This window comes from Artibeus jamaicensis, unplaced genomic scaffold (genome assembly GCF_021234435.1).
Source record: "Artibeus jamaicensis isolate MK-2021 breed Jamaican fruit bat unplaced genomic scaffold, CSHL_Jam_final scaffold_916, whole genome shotgun sequence".
NCBI lineage: Eukaryota > Metazoa > Chordata > Mammalia > Chiroptera > Phyllostomidae > Artibeus > Artibeus jamaicensis.
In genome coordinates, this window is record NW_026522059.1 from 35856450 (window position 1) to 35877216 (window position 20767).

General features: G+C 40.8%; 2 protein-coding genes and 1 pseudogene across 7 annotated transcripts in view; 2 read left to right on the forward strand and 1 right to left on the reverse strand.

The window, feature by feature from the left end:
* The first annotated feature begins 4701 nt into the window (after positions 1-4701).
* On the forward strand, positions 4702-6310 carry LOC119051972 (stress-induced-phosphoprotein 1-like; annotated as a pseudogene).
* Positions 6311-9197: 2887 nt separating this feature from the next.
* Positions 9198-17508, reverse strand: LOC128626712 (E3 ubiquitin-protein ligase MARCHF11-like). 3 transcript variants are annotated; one of them, XM_053660862.1, is made up of 3 exons: positions 17271-17508; positions 15265-15331; positions 9198-9395 (listed from the first exon to the last, which is right to left on the reverse strand). In XM_053660862.1, exons 1-3 carry the CDS (start codon positions 17506-17508, stop codon positions 9380-9382), a joined length of 321 nt encoding a protein of 106 aa, XP_053516837.1. In that variant the 3' UTR covers positions 9198-9379. The 3 variants fall into 3 exon arrangements, with proteins under 3 accessions (XP_053516837.1, XP_053516836.1, XP_053516835.1); XM_053660861.1 differs by lacking the exon at positions 15265-15331; XM_053660860.1 differs by lacking the exon at positions 15265-15331 and having other exon boundaries at positions 17189-17508.
* NCOA2 (nuclear receptor coactivator 2) overlaps positions 17268-20767 on the forward strand; it is a 290146-nt gene continuing 286646 nt past the window's right edge. For 2 of the 4 annotated variants that reach the window (XM_053660858.1, XM_053660855.1), the window contains exon 1: positions 17545-17634. The gene's annotated coding sequence lies outside the window, so the exon portion shown is untranslated. Of the gene's footprint in view, positions 17299-17544; positions 17635-17902; positions 18216-20767 lie in introns of those variants that run through there. The other 2 variants (XM_053660857.1, XM_053660856.1) reach the window with 2 other exon arrangements.

Below are 20767 nucleotides of genomic sequence, written 5' to 3' on the forward strand. Positions count from 1 at the left end.
AGCAATAAGAGAAAAAAATTTTTTCATCTTATAATCTTGGCACTTCAGAGCAGTCAGAAACTATAAAGAAATCTGAGTCTATGCAACGCCAAGCTGAAGCAACGAAGGCGGCGTGGTGGTGAAAACACAGTGTGCTGAAACATGACTACCCCGAATTAGGAGGTGGTTAGTGCAGCACGGCACAGCCGTATGATGAGTATTTTGCAGTTATTAAAAGAAAAGTAGCAGCTTTTTACTGACATATATAAAAAGTGAAAGGCACAATCTTAGTGGAGAAAAAACTAACATAAAATTTTATTTACAAGCTCAACTGTACTTAGGAAAAACACAAAAAGAATAATAAGGAATAAAAAGTACATGAACTTTTTGGAAAAACAGCTTTATTGAGATATAATTCACATACCACAACGTGAACTTTTAAGACAGAACAGGAAACTTCAAAAAGATCCGGCCTGGCAGTGAGTGCTGCAGGGCACCCCTCACTGAGTCTGGCAGTGACGTATTTATTCTTTGAGAGAAAGCTTGCAAGAAGCACTAATTTAGTTCAGGCTTTCAACTCCCTTATTTTTGCTGGTAAGGAAATCAAGACGTGCCTGTGGAAGTGCAGTTTATTACAGCGGCCCCATTATCTGCAGGGGATCCATTCCTAGGCCTGTAGCGATGCCTGAAACCACAGAGAGTACCGAATCTACATAAATCATGCTTTTCACTCTACGTACCTATACATACACATCGCTTTGTACCTATACATATCACTATGTATGATAAAGTTTAATTTATGAATTAGGCACAGTTAGAGGTTAATAATAATAACTAATAGTAAAGTAGACCAATTATAACAATATACTGTGTAAAAGTTATGTGAATGTGGTCTTTCTCTTTTTTAAGTTTTTAAAAATATATTTTATTGATTATGCCATTACAGTTGCCCTTTCCCCCCTTCATTCCCCTCTACCCTGCGCACCCCTCCCCCATCATTCTCCCCCCTTTCGTCCATGTGTCACAAGTTCTTTAGATTCTATATTTCCCCTACTATTCTTGCCCTTCCCCCTATCTATTTTCTACCTACTGTCTATGCTACTTATTCTCCGTACCTTCTCCCCCCTTCTCCTCCTCCCACTCCCCTGTTGCTAACCCTCCATGTGATCTCCATTTCTATGGTTCCGCTCCTGATCTAGCTGTCCTCTTACTTTGCTTTTTAAATGCCTTACTGCAATGTACATATAGTATGTATAAGCAGGACAAAGGGATGATTCACATCCTACTCCAGATGGAGCTGGACATGGAAGGAGATTTCATTATGTTACTCAGAATTGTTTATTTCTGGATTTTTTTTCTGTAATATTTTCAGACCACAGTTAACTGTGGGTAAATGAAATGAGAAAAAGTGAAGCCATGGATAAGGGGGACTACTGTAGTAGCAAAGTAGGAGCTAGAAGGTCAGACTTCAAGTTCAATACACTTAAACGTGCCAAGTGGTTAATATCTCTTTCTGTTCTCATCCATATTCAGATATAGTTTTTATGTCATTATAATTATAGTGGAGACACAAATTTCAGGACTACTAGTTTCTTAAAATACTTTTTCTTCTCTCAAGTTCTGCTTTGTTAACTTTTGTTCTTGTTATGCTTCTCTCTTAGCCTGTATGCCCAATATATTTGCTGTATTTGTGAGCCTGTGCAGTATTTTTGCAAAAAGTTCAAGGAATTCAAAGGACCCCTTTATTAGCATTTGTTGGAATCTTTGACCTCATTTTTAAATTTGAATATTAAATTTTCAAAGTTTGCCTCTTTAGAAAGCACTAATAATCTTTCCTCTTAATATTTCAAGACAATGGCTGCTTTTAAAAATATTTCCCTGTCTAGCCACCCCAGCCTACTGAAGGAAGAGCTAAGCCCCTCTCCTGTCCCCCAATGAAGAATTGTCTGCCCAGTCATTAAGGGTCTAATTCTTCTTTTGTCTTTGCTCATTAGAACTTGCCACCAGTTACTTCTGTCTCAGCACAGCAGCTCTCAACCTTCGCTGCTCTTTAGACTCACCTGGGCTCCTAATTTATTTTCATTGAGAGGGGGCATGATTCTCATCTTCAACAAAGCTTCAACAGAAAGTTGACAGCTTCTGCCTTGGATGAATAGGTTAAAACAAATTTATTTTTCTAAGGATATTTTTGTTGTAAAATAAGTCCAGTTGGGAAATTAAAAGGTTTGACCTTCGCAAAAGAAATTTCATTTGCTGTCACTTAGACCTGGCAGGGAGGGTGGTTTGTTTGGACAAGCCCACTGGAATTGTACAACTCACTGATCTCATTCATTCACTCATCATTTATTTATTTTTTACTCATTAAAAACCTACACTGTGCCAGATACTAGAGATTTACATACACTCACTGCTTTCAAGGGGCTTACCATCTAGCAAGAGGAAAGGTGCTTCAGTGAATACAGCAAAATGTCACGTGTACCATGAGAGAGCATATGAGGCTTCTCTGAATAAGGAGTATTTAAAATCTAATTTCGAGCATATTAATAGAGTACATTTTATTTCATTATATCTAAATCAAGTTAAAAATATAATAACTCATGTTTAATTGGAAGTTATAAGAAAGTGAGGTATAGATGAACACCACAGTTATATCAATAGCAATGGCAAAGTTTGAAACTGAGGATACTTTGAAATGATAAAAACTATTTAAATATTAGTGTAAAACATAGAAAAATTAATTTTGATAGATGATTCTCAAATCACTCAAGAAAGGACTGATAAAACAGACCAAGAATAAAACAGAAACAATTTATAGGGAAAGGAAAAAGAGCAAGGAAAAGAAAGTAAACGAGTGACTCATGAAGAAAGGATAACCATTAAAATGTGGTTAAGAATATCACAAGTTAATGAGATGCTAAAGGGAAAAAATATGTCAAAATTTAAAGAAATTACATGTAATAATAGCACAGTACTTAAACATAGACACTATTACAAAAATGCACTGACCATTTACTGAAAATAGGCTATATAAAATATATCATTTTGGTTCATTTTAAAAACATTACTTTAAAAATAAGCAGGCTGCAAATAAAAACTTCATAAAGAACTGCAAAAATGTCCTTATTTAAAATTTTAAGATATGAAACATCTAGTAAAAAAATTTTTTTTAAGCCAAGACTAAAATCAAATCAAGTAAAATCAAATCAAGTCAAATGCACGGGGAGAATTTGCTTAGTAAGAAATCTAGGTATTTGTTCTTTATAAAAGTTTACAAAACTCTACAATACTATTAAGAAATCTCAAAATTATGCCCATAGGAATCCAAAACTTCTCAGCTTTTCCCCGACAGCTCGTTATAGGCACTGATGAAAAGCAGACTGAATATAGCACTCACTTTAGTACTACAGACATACTGCACTGCTGATAGTACGTTTATAACCAAGAGTAACTTAAGAATAATACTTTTTTTTTGCATTGAGAGCAAGTTTATAGAAACTACTATATTGCTAAGAGAATACTAGATTTTTTGGTCACAAAAATATTGATTTAAGCTGTTATAACTACTTCTTGGTGCTTGTATATTCCTTCACAAAATGTTGCAGAGAGATAGTTCTCCTTAGCAAAGTAGTCCATGATGGTAGTTTTAGTGTAACCACAGCATGTAGGGAAGGCACATCCATTTCCAAGAAGAGCAAACACTTCCCCTTCCACAATGGAAGTAGTCCAATGTAATCGGCCTGCCAAAACAGGTAGCTGACTGATCACCCTCAGGAATGGCGCCACACTGTTCTCTGCTGCTGGCAGTTGGGCACTTTGCAGTGGCCATAGCCAGATTGACCTTGATGGTGGGACTCTATGTTGCCATTGTGACCACATTATTCATGAGCCTACTGGGCAATGACAAATCACTGGGGAAAGAGGTGGATTGGTAGCCACAAACCAGGTCATCCTATTCACCATTTTGGTATTCCACAGAGCATTGCTTCTGATCAAGGAATTCACTTCATGGCAAATGAAGTGGGGCAAGAGGTCCATGCTCAAAGAACTCACTGCTCTTACCATGCTCCACATCATCCTGAAGCAGCTGGCCTGATAAAGTAGTGGAGTGGCCTTTGGAAAACTCAGTTGCAGAACTAGGTAGGTGGCAATATCCTGCAGGGCTGGGCAAGGTTCTTTAGGAGGCTATATATGCTCAAAACTGGCATCCAACCTACTGTGTTGTATTTCCATAGTTAGGATTCATTGATCCAAGAATCAAAGGGGGAAATGGGAATGGAGTCATTCACTACTCCCAGTGATTCACTAGCAAGAGTTTTGCTTCCTGTCCCTATGACATTATGCTTTGCTGATCTAGACCTCTTCCCATGCCTCTTAACTGGCAAAGAAGGGAGTACTGGCTAGAGTAAATTGATCTTGATTACCTGCTACACAATGGAGGAGTATGGCTGGAATTCAGGAGATTCCATAGAGCTTCTTTTATTCCATGCCCTGGATTAAAGTCCATGGAAAACCACAACAATCTAATTCAGGCAGGCCCATTAATGGCCTCCATCCAAAGTGAACATTTGGATCACCCTGCTGGGGAAGAACCACAACTCGTCGAGGTGCCCGCTGAGGGAAGTGACTGGTGAAAGAAGGTAGGTATAACTACTAGCCACGGGGCATGTGCCATTGGCAATGTGGTGAGGATGGAGTCAATTCAACTAGGTTCTGGGCCAAGCTATGGAGCTAATAGAGGTAAATGAGCTAATAGAGAAGGTAAATGAGCTAATAGAGAAGGGCAAGAAGTCTCCGAGTGCTGTCAGAATTGACAATGCATTACTCCGAAGCAATTAAAGTTAGATTCCCAGAATGATGTTCTCTACAGCAATTGCTTAGCAGCCTACCGAGAAAGGAGATGACCAGAAGGCCTAAGAGAATGGCTATAAACTTGCTGACTTGAAAGCCTGAATGGGGCAGGGGCTATTCACAAAAAGCAGCAGGACTCAAGTTCTTAAATGGATTTAAAGAAGCCTAACAAATCTATGAGAAGGGTCTAAAATATGAAGCAATTAATTCTCAGCTCAAAGAGTGTTTACAAAATATGGAGACCTGGTTGGCAGAGAGGAAATTCATGAATCCTTTAAACATGCCCAAACTGTACCAGAAGTTGGAGAGTGAGCCCAGGATTAGGGCGCTGCTCAGTGATCCTTCCTACCATGTACTACTGATAGAGCAACTGGGCAACAACCCATCTACCTTGGGCATGAAACTGCAAGATCCCCAGATCATGACTATTCCCAGTGTCCTCCTGGGATTTGATCTGGGCGGTATGGATGAGGAGGGGGAAGTTGCAACACCTCCACCACCATCTCCTCCTCAAAAATGGAAGAGGATCTTCCAGAGAGTAAGAAGCAGGCACTGAAAGAAAAAGGGCTGGGGAGTGATGCCTATAAGAAGAAAGAAGCACTATGGCAGAACCAAGGACCTGGGCACCACCAACACGACTTACATGACCAATCAAGCAGCTGTGTACTTCAAAAAGGGCCACTAGAGTAAATACTGAGAGCTTTGTGAGAAGGCCATTGAAGTGGGTGGAGAAAACTGGGAAGATTATTGAGAAATTGCAGGGCTTATGCACAAATTGGCAATTACTACTTCAAAGAAGAAAAATACAAGGATACCCTCCATTTCTACAAGTCTCTGGCAGAGTACCAAACACCAGATATGCTCAAGAAATTCCAACAGGCAGAGGAAATCTTGAAGGAGTAAGAGTGATTGGCTTACATAAACTCTTCCTTGGCTTTGGAGGAGGAGAACAAAGGCGATGAATGTTTCTGAAAAGGGTGCTACCCCCCAGCCATGAGCATTGTACAGAAGCCATCAAATGAAATGCAAGAGATGCCAAATTGTACAGCAAATTGCCTACTACAACAAACTGCTGGAGTTTCAGCTGGTGCTCAAGGACTGTGAAGAATGTATCCAGCTAGAACCAACCATCATCAAAGGCTATGCACAGAAAGCAGCTGCTCTAGAGGCAGATGAAAGACTTCACTAAAGCTATGGATATCTATCAGAAGGTGCTAGAGCTGAACTCTAACTGTAAGGAGGCAGCAGATGGTTACCAATGCTGTATGATGGCCCTGTACAACCAATACGATGCCCCGAAGATGTGAAGCGATGGACCATAGCTGACCTTGAGATGCAGCAGATCATGAGTGACCCAGCTATGAGGCTCATCCTGGAACAGATACAGAAGGATCCTCAGGCACTCAGCAAACACTTCGAGAATCCTGTAATAGCACAGTCGATCCAGAAGCTGACAGATGTGGGTCTGATTGCAATTTGGTGATGACTTACTCATCATCCCCCTTCCTTTAGCCCTTGTGTGGAAAGAGGAGCTAGGATCATGGCAAGCAGCATGGAGAAGAAGGCAGAGAAGGGGAAAAAAGCAAACAACTTATCTCTATATTAATTTATACAGCCCTGTATGGAAGATACAGAGACTTGTGCCCATGATACTCTACATCCACGGCCTTTGGGACCTCCCAGCACATGCATGGTCATTTCTGCTGCCCTTGAATTCCATGTCTTTGTCCCCAGTCCTCTGTCCCCATTCGCTGTCTCAGCTGTTCTCCCATAGTTGGTTATTTTTTATTTGGGGCAGTGGGCATGTATGGGGAGAGAAGGATGTTCCTCCCAACCTCAAGTCCCAACTGTGTTCACATTGGTAACTCCATGTCTCCTTCTGCAATAAAACTATCACTATGTCAGCAGTTACAAAGATGAGGACTATAATTGTTACAAGTATTTCTTTCTTATTTTGTTATAAATATGCTTGTGTGTATGTGTGCATGTATTTATGTATCTATCTGATATTATCTATCTATCTATCTATCTATCTATCTATCTATCTATCTATCTATCCATCCTATCTTTGTTTTCTTCCCTCCCTTGTCCCTTTATCATATGACATATGAGGTATTGACTTTACATTATAGTATTTAAGTACAGTTAACTTTAATCTTAGCATTTAAGTTATAAGGTATGGAGAAGAGTGAATATCACCCAAGGACTTTGCATCCTTTTTAGGAAAAGAGTTGGTGTGCTTTCATTTGTAGGCAGGATAGTTGTATCACGTTAGGTGGAAGTATGACTTTGTTATTTTCTGTATTTGGAAGTTAAGGATGGTTTAAGGATGTGTATGAATGTCAAATGGATAAACAGTGGATTGTAATGGTTAACTTTACATGTCAACTTGTCTAGGCTATGGTGTCCAGCTGTTTGGTCAAACACCAGTCTAGATGTTGCTGTGAAAGTATTTTTTTAGATGTGATTAACATTTAAATCAGTAGATTCTGAGTAAAGCAGATTATCCTCCACGATGTGAGTAGCCCACACCCAATCAGCAGAAGGCACAGAGAGAAAAGACTGAGTTTCTCAAAGAAGGAAAAAATTCTGTCTTCAGACTACCTTCAGACTCAACATTGCAACATCAATTCCTTCTGAGGATTCCGCTTGCTGGTCCACCATGTAAATTTTATATTAGCCAGCTTTCATTATTGCACACACAACTCCTTAAAATACATCTCTCTCACTTTCTGTGTCTTGTGTATGTGTGCGTGTGTGAGTGTGAATCCTATTGGGGATTTGCAATCATAGGTAATATCATAAAAATTAAGTATATTGCAAATATCTGTGAAGATGAGATTTAAAATGCAAACCAATTATTACAGGCTAAAGCCTCTGTTACATTTGGTCAAGTTTTGTCCTTTGCTATAATGCCACTGAAAACTGATACTGAGTCCTTGGAGTTAAGATAATAAATCCAAATTACTTATAAATAAAATAAACTTTGGTATTAAAGCAATAATTTGTAAAAAGGCATGGAGGTAGCAGTGGGATGGCATTTTTCTCCACACCAGTCCTCTGCAAAGCAAGGGTCCTGTGGACTATAGAGGTGTGTGGCTTCTGGTTGTGATCACCCAACACTCCTACCCTGTACTACCTCATTATAATAAGGAAATATTTTAACTTTGACTGCTGGAACAAATTCCCCTAATTTATGTTCTGCAACACCTTTGTTCACTGATTTCACTGAATTTTATAAAACATAAATATTTACTATATTCTAATGGTTTTGCTAGCCACATTCAATCATTCATTCAACCAATATTTATTAAGTGCCTAGAAGGAGCCATATACTCTGTAAATTCCATTAAGACAGGGTATTGCTTGTTTTGTTCAGTACTGGGTCTCCAGTGCTGAGAATAATGCCTTGTACAGAATAGGAACTCAATAAATTTGTGCTGAATTAATGAATGGAAAGAAGTTTATTCAATATCACTAGTAATAATTTGTGCATTATCTGTGTCCAAAGATTGCTAGTATATGCTTCTTAGTTGTAAATATAACAAGTCCTGTAGTAACTGTTAGCTATGGCAAAAAGGCTTTTAAAAAGATGTTTTTGTGACAGCTTTGAAGTCTTGTGTGAAAAGTATAGGCAAATTGTCATGGATTTATTTTAAATTTTATTTTTTCATTGCTTCGTTGTGAGGCTGAACATCTTTTTTAACTGGAAATGAGGTTTTGCAAGGAGTTTGGATTCTCAGAGCTGCGCTCCTGAAACCGGTGACATCCAAAATAGCACCGCAATAGTAATAGAACATCACCGTCATGCGAGTGTTTCTGTGGAAAACTAGAACTTGGCCTGCTGCACTTGGGGAGGGGTTGTTAGAGCAATGGGTGTTGGGGTAACGTGGGTACATGGAGAAAGAGTGGAGTGCTCCAACTCAACAGTGTTTGGTATTGTATCTTTCTGAGGCATGGCGGCAGGGCTTCCAAATGAGGAAAACAGTACACTCTTGAGAGTGGTAGGACTCAAATAAGAGAAAATGGCGATATTGTACGTGATATCACTATTAAGAAAGGGAAAGAAATGTCTGTGCAGCCTATCATGTGGAGGGGTAAGGGGAACCGGGCAGGAGTGGAGACAGTTCTAGGCAGAGGCAGAAGAGAGAAGGGAGTTCCAGCCAAGTCAGAGCCTTACTCATCCTAGGTGGTTCGTTGGCCATGTGTGAATCAGGGACTGAGTATATTAGAAAGTACCCAAAAGTAAATCTTTTTTACAACTGTGTCTAAAAGAAAGACAGGATTTAATGATTAACTTTGTTGTTTTGTAACAAAAGAATGCGCTTAAGTAAAATATATACTATAGAAGGAATGTTTTGAAACCTTTTATTAAATACTGACTATACATGAAACAGTATGACTAACGTGTGTGCCCGATATGAAGAATAATAAATATCCATATACCTAGCGCTCAGTTTAAGAAATTGGGCATTAATCATTTAAAATGGTCTGACCGGGACAAGAGAACAGTTGCAATCTTTCAAGTAGTTGCGTGTCTGGAACTTCATAATCATCTTGGGGAAAAGCTGAAAACAAACAAAACAAAACAAAATAAAATAACCAAGCCAGGAGCCTAGCCATTTAATTAAGGATGTCAAAAACTGACATGCATACAAAATAGACTTATTAAAATATAATACTGATTGACCCTGTAAACATTTTGAATAAAAACAGAGTTCTGTATTTTAAAGCCCAAGATATGTTGCTAGAATGAGTGCTCTGTGGTGAGTAGGGCCGTTTGTCAAGTGGTCCATGTTCACAAAGGCCTATCTGAAAAAAAGTAAGATGATTCTTTTATTAAGGAAGAAGGCCCGTTATTCAGATGACCTCTTTTTCATGGAGACATTTTTCTGTCCTAGCTTTAACTGAACACTAATGTCCGCTTCCAAATCTAGGATTTTATAAAAATTTTTCCTGGTTTGCAACACAGACCAGGGCCTCAGTAGGAGCCACGCAAGAGGCAACCAAACATTGATGTTTCTCTCCCTCTCTTTCTCCTAACCTTACCCTCTCTCTAAAAATAAATAAACAAAATGAAAAATTTTTTTTCCTTTTGACAAAAGGAGTCTTTTTTTCCCTCTGAGTGTGCTTTTGCTCTCGGCTATGTTGTTCCTGAACTGCAGAGGATCTTAAAAATGAAGGACTTGGGTAGGAAACTGAGTCCTAGATGCATTTAATAACATGTTCAGAACATTTCCACAAAACAGTTCCACAGATAGATAGTGGTGACAGTTGCACAGCAACATGAATGTATTTGATGCCACTGAACTACACCCTTAAAAATGATTCAAAAAGCCCTGGCTGGTGTGGCTCAGTGGATTGAGTGCCAGCCTGTGAACCAAAGGGTTGCCAGTTTGATTCCCAGTCAGGGCATATGCCTGGGTTGTGGACCAGGTTCCCATGAGGGGTGTGTGAGAGGCAACCACACATTGATGTTTCTCTCTCTCTCTTCCCCTCTAAAAATAAATAAATGAAATGTTTTAAAAATAAATGTCTCTCTTAAAAAGCGGTTAAAATGACTTATGTGTATTTTATTGCAATAAAAACATGCAAACAGCCCAAAACATGTCCAAATTACAATGACTATGGGTTCAAATTCTGGCCCAGAACCTACTTCTTTCTTCTAAGAACCCCCTTGGCTGACCCGCCATGAACTTTCATGGTAAGTGAAATGAGGCCAACACCTGGTGTACTCACATACAAATTCTTACGAGAGTGCGCAAGTGAGATGTGACCCTCAGATTGTCCTTAATTTGTTAGATTCTATTTTTAATAGACATCTAGATTTTTATTTTGGAGTTATTTGAGATAACTATAAGAGAAAGGAGAATTATGGGGAAAATGTCAATATTTCTTAAATTGACTCCATTTGTAAATACATAAATATATATTGTTTTACTATTATTTGTACTTAAACTATTGGCATCTGTATCTGCTAATACTTGTGCCATATAAAGTAACATTTTAGGAAGCTGCTGTGCTAAAATTTATATAGGATACTAAGAAATATGATCCCTGCAGACTAGTTAGGGAGACATCAGTGAATGAAAAATCAAAGCATAATGTACACAGGCACACAAATCAAGCATATACTTTGCATGAGTTGTACACAAAGTGTTTTATGAAATGAACATACCCATGTCACCTCCATTCAGATTAAAAGGAGAATTCTCAACATTCCCAAATCTTCCTCGGTGCCCTCCTGGGCAGCACCTACTCCTCAAAAGTTAACAACTGTCTGGTATCTTTCACCACAGATTAGTTTTGCCTGTCTTTGAACTGTATGTGAATAACATCATATGGTAGTATTTTTTTCATCTGGTTCCTTTTGCTCAAGATTATTTTTATATAATTCCTTCATGCTATTGCATGTAGCTATGGTTTTTCTTCATTTTCATTTCAATATAGTATTCCTTTGAGCAAAAACACTGCAATGTATTCATTCTTCCGTGAAGGAACACTATTGGATATATACTTAGGAGTGAGATTATTGGGTCATAAAGCAGACATGCTCAGCTTTAATGGAAATTGCCAACCAGCCTTTCAATTTATATTTCAACTTGTCATTTTATAACTGTTCCTAATATTTAGAAACACAATTGAATTTTGTATTATTGACCTTTCATTCTAGAGATCTTAAATGTAATTCTAACAGTTAGTGGATTCTTTGGGATTTTCTACATAAATGTTCATACAATCTGCAAATAATGACAGCTTAATTTATTCTTTAGCAATACTTATACCATTTTTTTCTTTATTGCATCAGCTAGAACCTCCTGTATAATGTTGAATACAAATGGTAATAGTGGATATGCTATTTCCAAATTGAGATTCTCTTTCTTAATCTCACGGAGAAGCTGTAAATGCTTCACCCCTGAGTATGACATTTCTTGCAGGCTTTTTGTATATTTACATCATCATATTAGGGAACTTCTCTTCCATTAAAAAATCCCAATATTACTTCCTTCAGGTATAATTTATAGATATGAAACATAAACAAATTCTAAGTGCATAATTCAACAAATTTTGATGGAGCATTGTCAAAATGTAACCATGACCCAGATCAATATTCTTTTAGGTGAATACTTGGAGTAGAGCTGTTGGGTCATGGTAAGTTCATGCCTAACGTTTTGAGGAAATGTCATGCTGCTTTCAGAGTGGTTATATAGTCCTGCCAGCAACGAATAAAAGTTTCAATTGTTGTACATTCTTCCCAATATTAGGTATTGCCACCCTTTATGATTTTAGCCATTTTACAGGGTAAGTAGTATCTCACAATTTTAATTTGCATTAGTTCCCTGATGGCTAATGACTTTGAGCATCTTTTCATATGTTTAATGGCCATTCATAAACTTTTGTAAACTATCTTTACAAGTCTTTTGCCCATTTTGTTACGGGGTTGCTTTTTATTATTATAATAATTTGGAGGTGTTCTTTACTTCTTCTGGATACAGGTACTTTGCCTGATATATATACACTGGAAATATGCTCTGCTAATCTGTGGACTGCCTTCTCATTTCCATAGTGGCATTTTTTGATAAGAAGTTTATAAAATGAAGTCCAACTTATTTGTCTTTTCTGATGTCTTTCATGTCATCTTAAAAAAAATCTTTGCCTACCCCAAAGTTGTAAAAATATTTATTATCCCATGTTTTCTTCTAGGAGGTTTATGGTTTTAGCTTTAATATTTAAGTCTACGAGCCACCTCTAATTCATCCTTGAGTATGGTGTGAGGTGGGAGTCAACATTCATCTTCTCCACACTGATAGCTAGTTGTCCTAGCACTATTTATTGACAAGACTATCCTTTTTCCATGGAATTTCTTTGACAACTTTGTAAAAAATTAATTGACTATAAATATGGGAGTCTGTTTCTAGACTATTTTGTTCCATTGATCTATTTGTCTATTCTTATATCAATATCATACTGTCTTAATTATTGTGGCTCAATAATCATTGTAGCTCAATATTCAAGTGAATATTGAAATTAGTAGTGTAAGTTATCTCACCTGTTTTTTTAATATATATTTTCATATAAATTTTTGAATTAGCATCTCACTTTTTTATAAAAAGACCTGCTGGGATTTCGATTGAGATTGTAATAAATCTATAGATTAATTTGGGAAGAGCTGACACCTTAGAAATATGCAGTCTACTCCACTCTCCTTTTAACTAGGTCTTTGTGAATTTCTATCAGCAATGTTTTTAGTTTTCAATGTACAGATCTTGAACGTCTTTCATGAAACATATTCCTAAGTATTTGATATTTTTATGCTTTCATGATATTTTTTAAAATTTCACTTTCTAATTGTTTCTTGTTTGTATGTAGAAATACAATTGATTTCTGTGTGTAAACTTTGTGTCCTTTGATCTTACATTCATTTTAATAGTTTGCTAATTTTTTTAATTCTTACCCGAGGACATTTTTTTCATTGTTTTTAGTGAGAGAAGAAGGGAAAGTTAGGAGAGAGAGAAACAATGATGAAAGAGAGAGCATCCATTGGTTGCCTCCAGTATGCGTACGGACTGGGCACAGAAACTGCAACCTACTCATATGTACGTGCCCTGACCTGGAATCAAACCCACAACCTTTTGGAACGGGACCATGCTCTACCAACTGAGCCACACTGGCCAGGGCAATGTTTGTATATTTTTGAATTTATATGTACACAATCACATCATCAATAAAATAAAGATTGTCTTATTTCCTTTCTTTTCATTTTCTTGCCTTATTAAACTGCGTAGGATTTGTAGAGAAGCTAAATAACTTGCCTAAGTTCACATAGTAAGAGATTGAAACTCATGGTGATCTGACTCCAGAACACTCTGGAATGAGCGAGGGTATCTTAAATATTTAGTTGTTTTTATTGTTTAAGAAGATATGTCTAGAAAAAACATATTTAGGGTCATCTTGAAAATGGTCTTGAATATAAGATAAAGTATTTGAATTATATTTTATAGGCAACAAAATTGTTTTTGAGTGGGAAATAGAATAAAAGTGGAAATATAAATCATGTGAGTTTGCAGTATGGTATGAAGGGAGACCCTCATTCATTTAACAATCATTTACTGAGCATGTATTATGTTCTTGGAATTGTTATAGGGAATGAGGAAATAAAAACGAGACATGTTGCTTAGGCCAGTAGAGGTATTTAGTGATGTAGAAAATACTCAGCATACTTTGTTAGGCATGTTAATGCAGCTCTATGATCTTTCATGAATTAACTTTTCTGAACTTCAGTTTTCTCATACAAAATATTATAATAATAATGCATATGATGTCTACTCTAATTAGAAATAAAAATATATGTAATATACTTGACTTATATGAGACACATTTATGGTAGCTATAATGTTAAAGGGGTTTGGAGAGAGAAAACAATAAGAATAAAAGTCAAATAGCTGTTTTGTTCAATAATCAAATTGTCAAGTGAATATTTTAACTGATTCCCCCTCCCATGATTTTTAACAGAATAAACTATAGGTTTTGCTTTTGCAATTTGAGAGTACACAGTAGAGATAACTATGTATGCACAGATTTAATCAACATAATATTCCTTTACATTTATATAAACAGCTTGATAGTTAACAAAGTATATTTATTTACACCATTTTGTTTGAATCTTACAATTATACTAATGAGGAAATTGAGATATTTATTTAAGGTCAAATAGTAAGTAGCAAAGTCTAGTTCATGTTTATTTTCTTATCTTCTATAGCATTTTTTTTTACCACACTGTGTTACCTCTCATTATATATTATGGTGCATGCTAGAAGTATTTATATAAAATTGTATTGAATCTTCAATTTTTCTGTATTTATATATGAAGAAAGGGGAAGCTTGAAATTGAATGAGGGAAGATCATATTGGTCTGATTTTTCTTGGGTATACTGTTAAATATATAAACTATTCTTTTCCTTTACCAATTTATGTTGCATTTATGACTCTGCTAAGGTTTCTTTCTGGTTTGTCACCTTGCCTCATCCATCCATGGTCTGTCAAGTTTCTGCTTCTACTAAATTTCAATAATTTCCTTCCCCTTTATGATCTGCACCCGCATTTTTTCCTTACTGGGTTGTCTTCTGGCGGCACTATACCAGTTCCTGTATCTCTACTTTTTTTCTCTCTGATTGCATCAAGTCAATGTATTCACTGTACTTTCATCCCTTTAATTTTACATGATCACCAGTGATAATTCACTAATAATTATGGCTAGTTTTCACAAAGAATTATTCTGAGGTCTTGCAGAGATCTAAGTTTTTTCAAAATACTGAAAACATTCTTTATAAACATGTTTTACAAGTGTGATATTGGAGGGTAAGGTGGGAAGGAGGATTGGATCCAACACTATTTACATTTTACAGATTGGGTGAAACAACGAACATTATGTGAGACCTTGTCAGGAGCTCTAGCACGTGCAAAGAAGAACAAGACATGGTCTGGGCTCTGCGTAGTTCACAACCTCATGAAAGGGAAAGACAAATATATAAACAACTGCAGTACAAGACAACACTATTATAACAATGGCGTGAAGTGTGGAGGGAGCCCAGAGACTGTACTAGAGAGCAGAAATGACAAGATTCCTCAAGGTTTGAGGCAAGGGAGTAGCAGCTGGACATGGAACTCATTATGCCATGCTGTCAGATGTTTTTGTTTGTTTTATTTTTGTAGAAACAGTCATGTATCTTAAGCATGTAGTTAAGTTTTATTGAGTAGTATGGAAATGCAACGGGGAGTCACTTATTTGCACAGATATCGTGGTGGTTCTTGAAAGTGGGAAACCTACTGTTTCAGAGGACTGATGGACTCTGGACTTCTGCCAAAAAAGGGAGGGACAGAAAAAGCAAGGAGAATCTTGATCACCCCTCAGAGTGGGAGCTGAGGACAGGAAAGAAAATTGGGGAGTGACAGAACTTAGGTGACGACTACCCCATTGGAGGAATACCACGGACTAGTGTCAGTGGAAGAAGACAGGGAACAGAAAAACCCCATTTCCTGTTTCTTCTCCCAGTTTTTTGGAGAGCTCTGTGATTTCAGGGAACATAATTCTGTTATGGCACATAATTAAAATAATCTTTAAAATTTTACTCAGTTAATACATGGTCAGTGAAAACATTTCAAACACTATATAGTTAAGCATATGAAATAAAACTGGAAGTATCACTTTACATACTCACTTATACTCCCCAGTGCTAACAGCTTGTAGGTCTGAAAACATTTTCTATCCATAGTCAAACACACACATTTTTTTTCTTTTCCCAAATAAAATTGGTGGTATTCCCACAAATTTGAGGTTGCAGACACCACTAGAAGCGTGGGCTTCAAGCGATTCAGAGCTGGGATCAAATCCTCTCCAGCTTACGGGCTGTATGACCAGAGACAAATTACTTTACTTCTTTAAGCTTTTTACTTTTTTTTTTTGGTCAAGGATTAAAAATGATGATTATTTTGTAAGGCTTGAGGATCAAAATCTAGCGTACATAAATCACTTAGCACACAGTGTCCATTAAATAGTATTGTCTATGGCAAGTGACCTTTCTTACTACAAGACTAAAAATAAGGAAATTTGTTAGATGAATGTTGATCATCTCCCCGCCCTCACCCCCTGGAATTATATCTAAGTTCGGAAGAACTGGATTCTCCAAAGCATGAAACTGATTCTAGTCTAGTAACATTTCAATGAGGGTTCTCCTCGAGTTTCGGTGGTACTATCCTGTTTCCCTCCAGCATCACTTTCTGATGTATAGAAAGTGGACTTTCCAATAAAAAAAACTTTTGGGATTCTTGTCGTGACAAGAATGCTCAAGTAGGTCAGGTTTTACACTGTGTGCGCTTGGCCTTTAGCATGCAGCTGCTGGGTGGCACCTCTTTAAGCTCGTATCCCGAAGGCGCGCCCCTCTATCCCCTATTGAGATTGGGCTACAAGTGGAGACGCCTATCCTCGTAGGAACCGAGGGAGATTCGATGGACCTAGGGGAGCCTCAAGGGCGCTACAGCGTATGTGGGGCGCGTGAGGTGCACCCGAGGGGTGCAAGCTGCTGGCCCAGAGGCCGAGCCAGGAGGCTTCTCGAGCGAACCTGGCTTTGGTCTCGCCGCGACCTTGCTTTGGGGGCATCTTCCCAGCAGTCTGCAGCCCCAAGATCCCACCGCCTCCAGTTTGCAGTCCCGGCATGTCCCATCCGCTCGCTTTCTTTTTTGGCACTGCCCTTTGCCCTCCCATGGAGTCATCTGTTTACTCTCCCTTCACTTCCAGTTACCCCTAGGTCACCCTCCTTCCACCACAGTCACCCATTTTCTCCCCTCTCCCCTCACTCTTTACCTCCCCCCGGGTCGCCTTCTCAGAGGACTGCCCACGGAGATGCTGCGGCCAGGGTCTGCTCCCCGGAGAGCCCTCGGCGTACCTCTGCCCCCTCGCCGGGGACGCGGGAGGCAAGTTACCGCCCCGTCCTTTTCCCAGTGACAAGATTTGGCGGCGGCCACAGCCAGGGAGGCAGAGGGAGGGACAGCCTGGCTGCCGAGCCCCCCTCCCCTGCTCCGGAGCTCGCGTGGTCTGTGTCTCTCTCCGCAAGTGCGGAGAAGCGGAGAAGGAGGAGGAGGAGGAGGAGGAGGAGGAGGAGGGAGTTGGGGGAGGATCTCCATTGAAATAAACAACCAGGCAGCAGTTATTAACACGGGAACATGGCGGCCGCAGCCTCAGCTACGGCTTTGGCGGCGAAGGTCAGCGCCGACGGCTGCCGGCACCTGACGGCGTGACCGACCGAGCGGGTAACCGCGCCTTCCCTGGGGGCAGCGAGGGCGGGCGCGAGGCGGGCGGTGGGTGGGGGGCGCCTCCTCCCCACCCCCGGTCGCAACTGCCCTCCCTGCGCGGAGCAGAGCAGAGCCGTGCGCCGGGGAGAGGGTTGTTGTGTGTGCGGGGACTGCTGGCGGAGTGCGCGGGGCACGGGAGTTGCATCCCGGTGGCGCCGCGAAGCTGGGGAGTTGGGGCTTGGGGGGTGGGGAGGGCGGGAAGCGGCGGGGAGACGCGGAGTCCCTGAGAGAGAAAGGAGGCGCTCCAGCGCTGTGCGAGAGCTCGAGAGACGAGTCCTCGAGCCCGGGGCGGGCGGAGGCTGCAGCCTGAGGCACCGGCCAGAGGTGAGCGCCCAGGCGCGGCGAGGAGGCCGGGGGCGCGGGCGCGGCCCCCGCTGGAGAGCTAGGCGCCAGCAGCCCAGCCGGGTGCGGGGTCGCGAAGATCCAGGCTCCTGCCCCCTCGAGGGGACCGAGGCAGAGACGGGAAGGTGAATTCTGAGAAGGTGCAGTCTTTAATGGAAACGCGGAGCGACTGCAGCGGATGGTAGTACCGGGCGAAGGTAGGCAGGACTCGGGAAGTGCCGGGGGTGTGTGTGAAGGTGAAGCGCGATGTCAGGGGCGGCAGGCAGGATGAGATGCTGGGTGGAGGGGAGCCGCGGCCCGGCGGGCGGGCCGGGCCCGTGTCAGCGCCGGGGGCGGGGGGCGAGGGGCGCCACGGGCGGACGGGAAGGAGCTGCAGCGGGCGGGGCGCTCGGGCTGAGCAGGCCGGACCGCGGTGGGGGCGGGGGGCCGGGGGCCGGGGGCTGGACCGCGGCGGCGCCGAGCCGGGCTCGCCCCTGACTTAACTTTCTGGGTGCGGGCATGTGTGCTGTAGGCGCGTTGGGGCCGGGGCTGGGGGCGGGAGGCGGTCCAGGAGGTTCCGGGTTGGCTCGCCAGCGCCCCCTTTTCTCTTCCCCTTCTCTCCGCCCCTGAAGGGACAGGCCCTCAGGGCCCCAGGGGGGAAGCGGGAGGCGTCCTCGCGGCCGGCTCGCGACGGTCACGCCCGGTGGACACTTCTCTCCCGGGCCTCTGGGGCTTGCCGGGGAGGGGGCCACGGGTGGTCTCTATGTGCTGCTGCTCCCTGTCCGGTCCCTCCAGGGAGTCCCGGAGGCGACTCTTCCGAGACCGGGGGTGGGTCGGTCCTCGGTTGGATGGTCCCTCCTCCTCCCCCTCCCCTTAGTGGTTTCCGGGGCCTGCGGGACTGAGGGGCGGGAATCGGGGACTGGGGCGCCTTGCACCGGCTGGGAGCTCGACTGGGCCTTACGTCTCAGGGTCTGTCACTGGTAGGGGAAACTTTCCCAAACCCGGGACCGAGCGTGAACACCTTCTGCCACCTCGTCCTCTAATCCCACTCCCACTCCACCTCCTCCAACGTGTTCCCCTCCCACCGACCCGAATCTCACTGCGTATGACTGATGGGGCGAGGAGCCAATCGAAGGTGTGGGTAAGCCAATCGTGAGGACTGGAGGAAGGAAGGGGGCGGGGTTATCCCGGACCAGTTGGAGCGGAGTTGCACGCGGGCGGGGGAGTCATGGAGACGCGAAGAGCTTCCCACTCTTGTCCATCGATAGTCACCGGCTCCGTTTTCTGTAGCGTAGTGTCACGTATAGGGGCTCTGACCCTAGGAGACATGTAGAGATACACGAGATACTATATTTCTCTGGTACCACAAGAGACATTGTCTTAGACACGACGAAGTCTAAAACCACTTAGGATGTGGCAGTAACTCTCCGAGGCCCGTTTCTAAAATGGCAAATAATTGTAGCGATCGTGTTCTGGACCCGAGCACCTGGTTTACGTGCGGAGGGTCATAGGAGTGTTTTTTTTTTTTTTTTTAAACCTCTACCGCAGTTTCATTAAGTTATTCCGGTGTAGGGGCATTGAAATTTGAAAGGATACTTTGAAAATGAGTAGTCTTATGTCAATTGATTATTGGGAGTGTAAAGTATCATTGTTTGTAATGGCTTCACTGGTTCCTTGTTCAATTAAACCGCCAATTCCCAAAGTGCACTTGAAAGTTCGGCATTTGGGAGGGCATTAAAAAATAAAGTTATGGTTTTATGGTGTGCATTTCTGTTTGTTTTTTTCACTATTTTTTGAGTAAACAAAATGAAATTAGGAACCAAATCTCACTGTTTGAAATATAAAGTCTTGGTATTTAAGGAGCAAAGATAATCAAAGAATATTTGTGTACAAGAAATGAAATCGGAGTAAAATGTTTGCCAGATTACTCCAACACAAAGGATTCTTAAAAATCAGTTTTTTTCTTAAACACCGCTGAATTGCATGGTGTGTAGGTACTTTTCTGGTTTATACGAGGTTAGGAGACATCTTTGGTGGTTTCAAGCTGTTGGTTGCCTTTAGTTTAGTGACTATCAACTCTTAACTTTTATGAATAGGGAGGGTAGGTCCTTGGTTCTGTGTAATGATCACAGGTTGCTCTGCAGGAATAGCTGTCTTTTTAAAAGACAGCAGCTGTTGCACTGCTTTTTTGTGTGTGTGTATGTGTGCTCCTGTTCTTTGTTGGTGAGGTTAGTGTACACTGACAGCCGCAAAGCAGCTTTTTTCCAACTGAAATTTGCAGGATCTTTAGGAGTTAAAAGAATGAATAATATTAAATTGAGAATGAGTCCATTCATTTTGTGATAAATATTCCATGAATTTAACAAATCTTGCAAGGGTTGTGTTTTTTTTTTTTGAGATATTTTATCTACATGATATTTATCTTATCTATAACCTCTTTTCTAGCTTTTATTAATCTTGGATTGCTAAGAAAAAACTGAGGGGGACTGTAGTTTTAGGGGGAAGTAACATACCCTGCAGATGTGTTCTGTTGTAATATATTATTTCAAATTTATAATGTGAGTTTCCAATCTATTATCATTTTGAGTATTCATTTAGACAAAAATTAATTGCATTTTGCTGTAGCCCTTGAGGTGTGTGTTATCTTAGTGATAGAATGGTAAGAATCCTGGAGATAAAATGAACAACTGCTAGAAGTAGGGAGTATTATAAATTGAACAACATTCAAAATGATAACATCTAATCCCCCCCCACCATCATTAGTTAATTT

Excerpts from the sequence above, each read along its gene's own strand:
- LOC128626712 (XM_053660860.1), bottom strand. The coding sequence starts at position 17,508 with ATGGAGATCCTCCCCCAACTCCCTCCTCCTCCTCCTCCTCCTCCTCCT.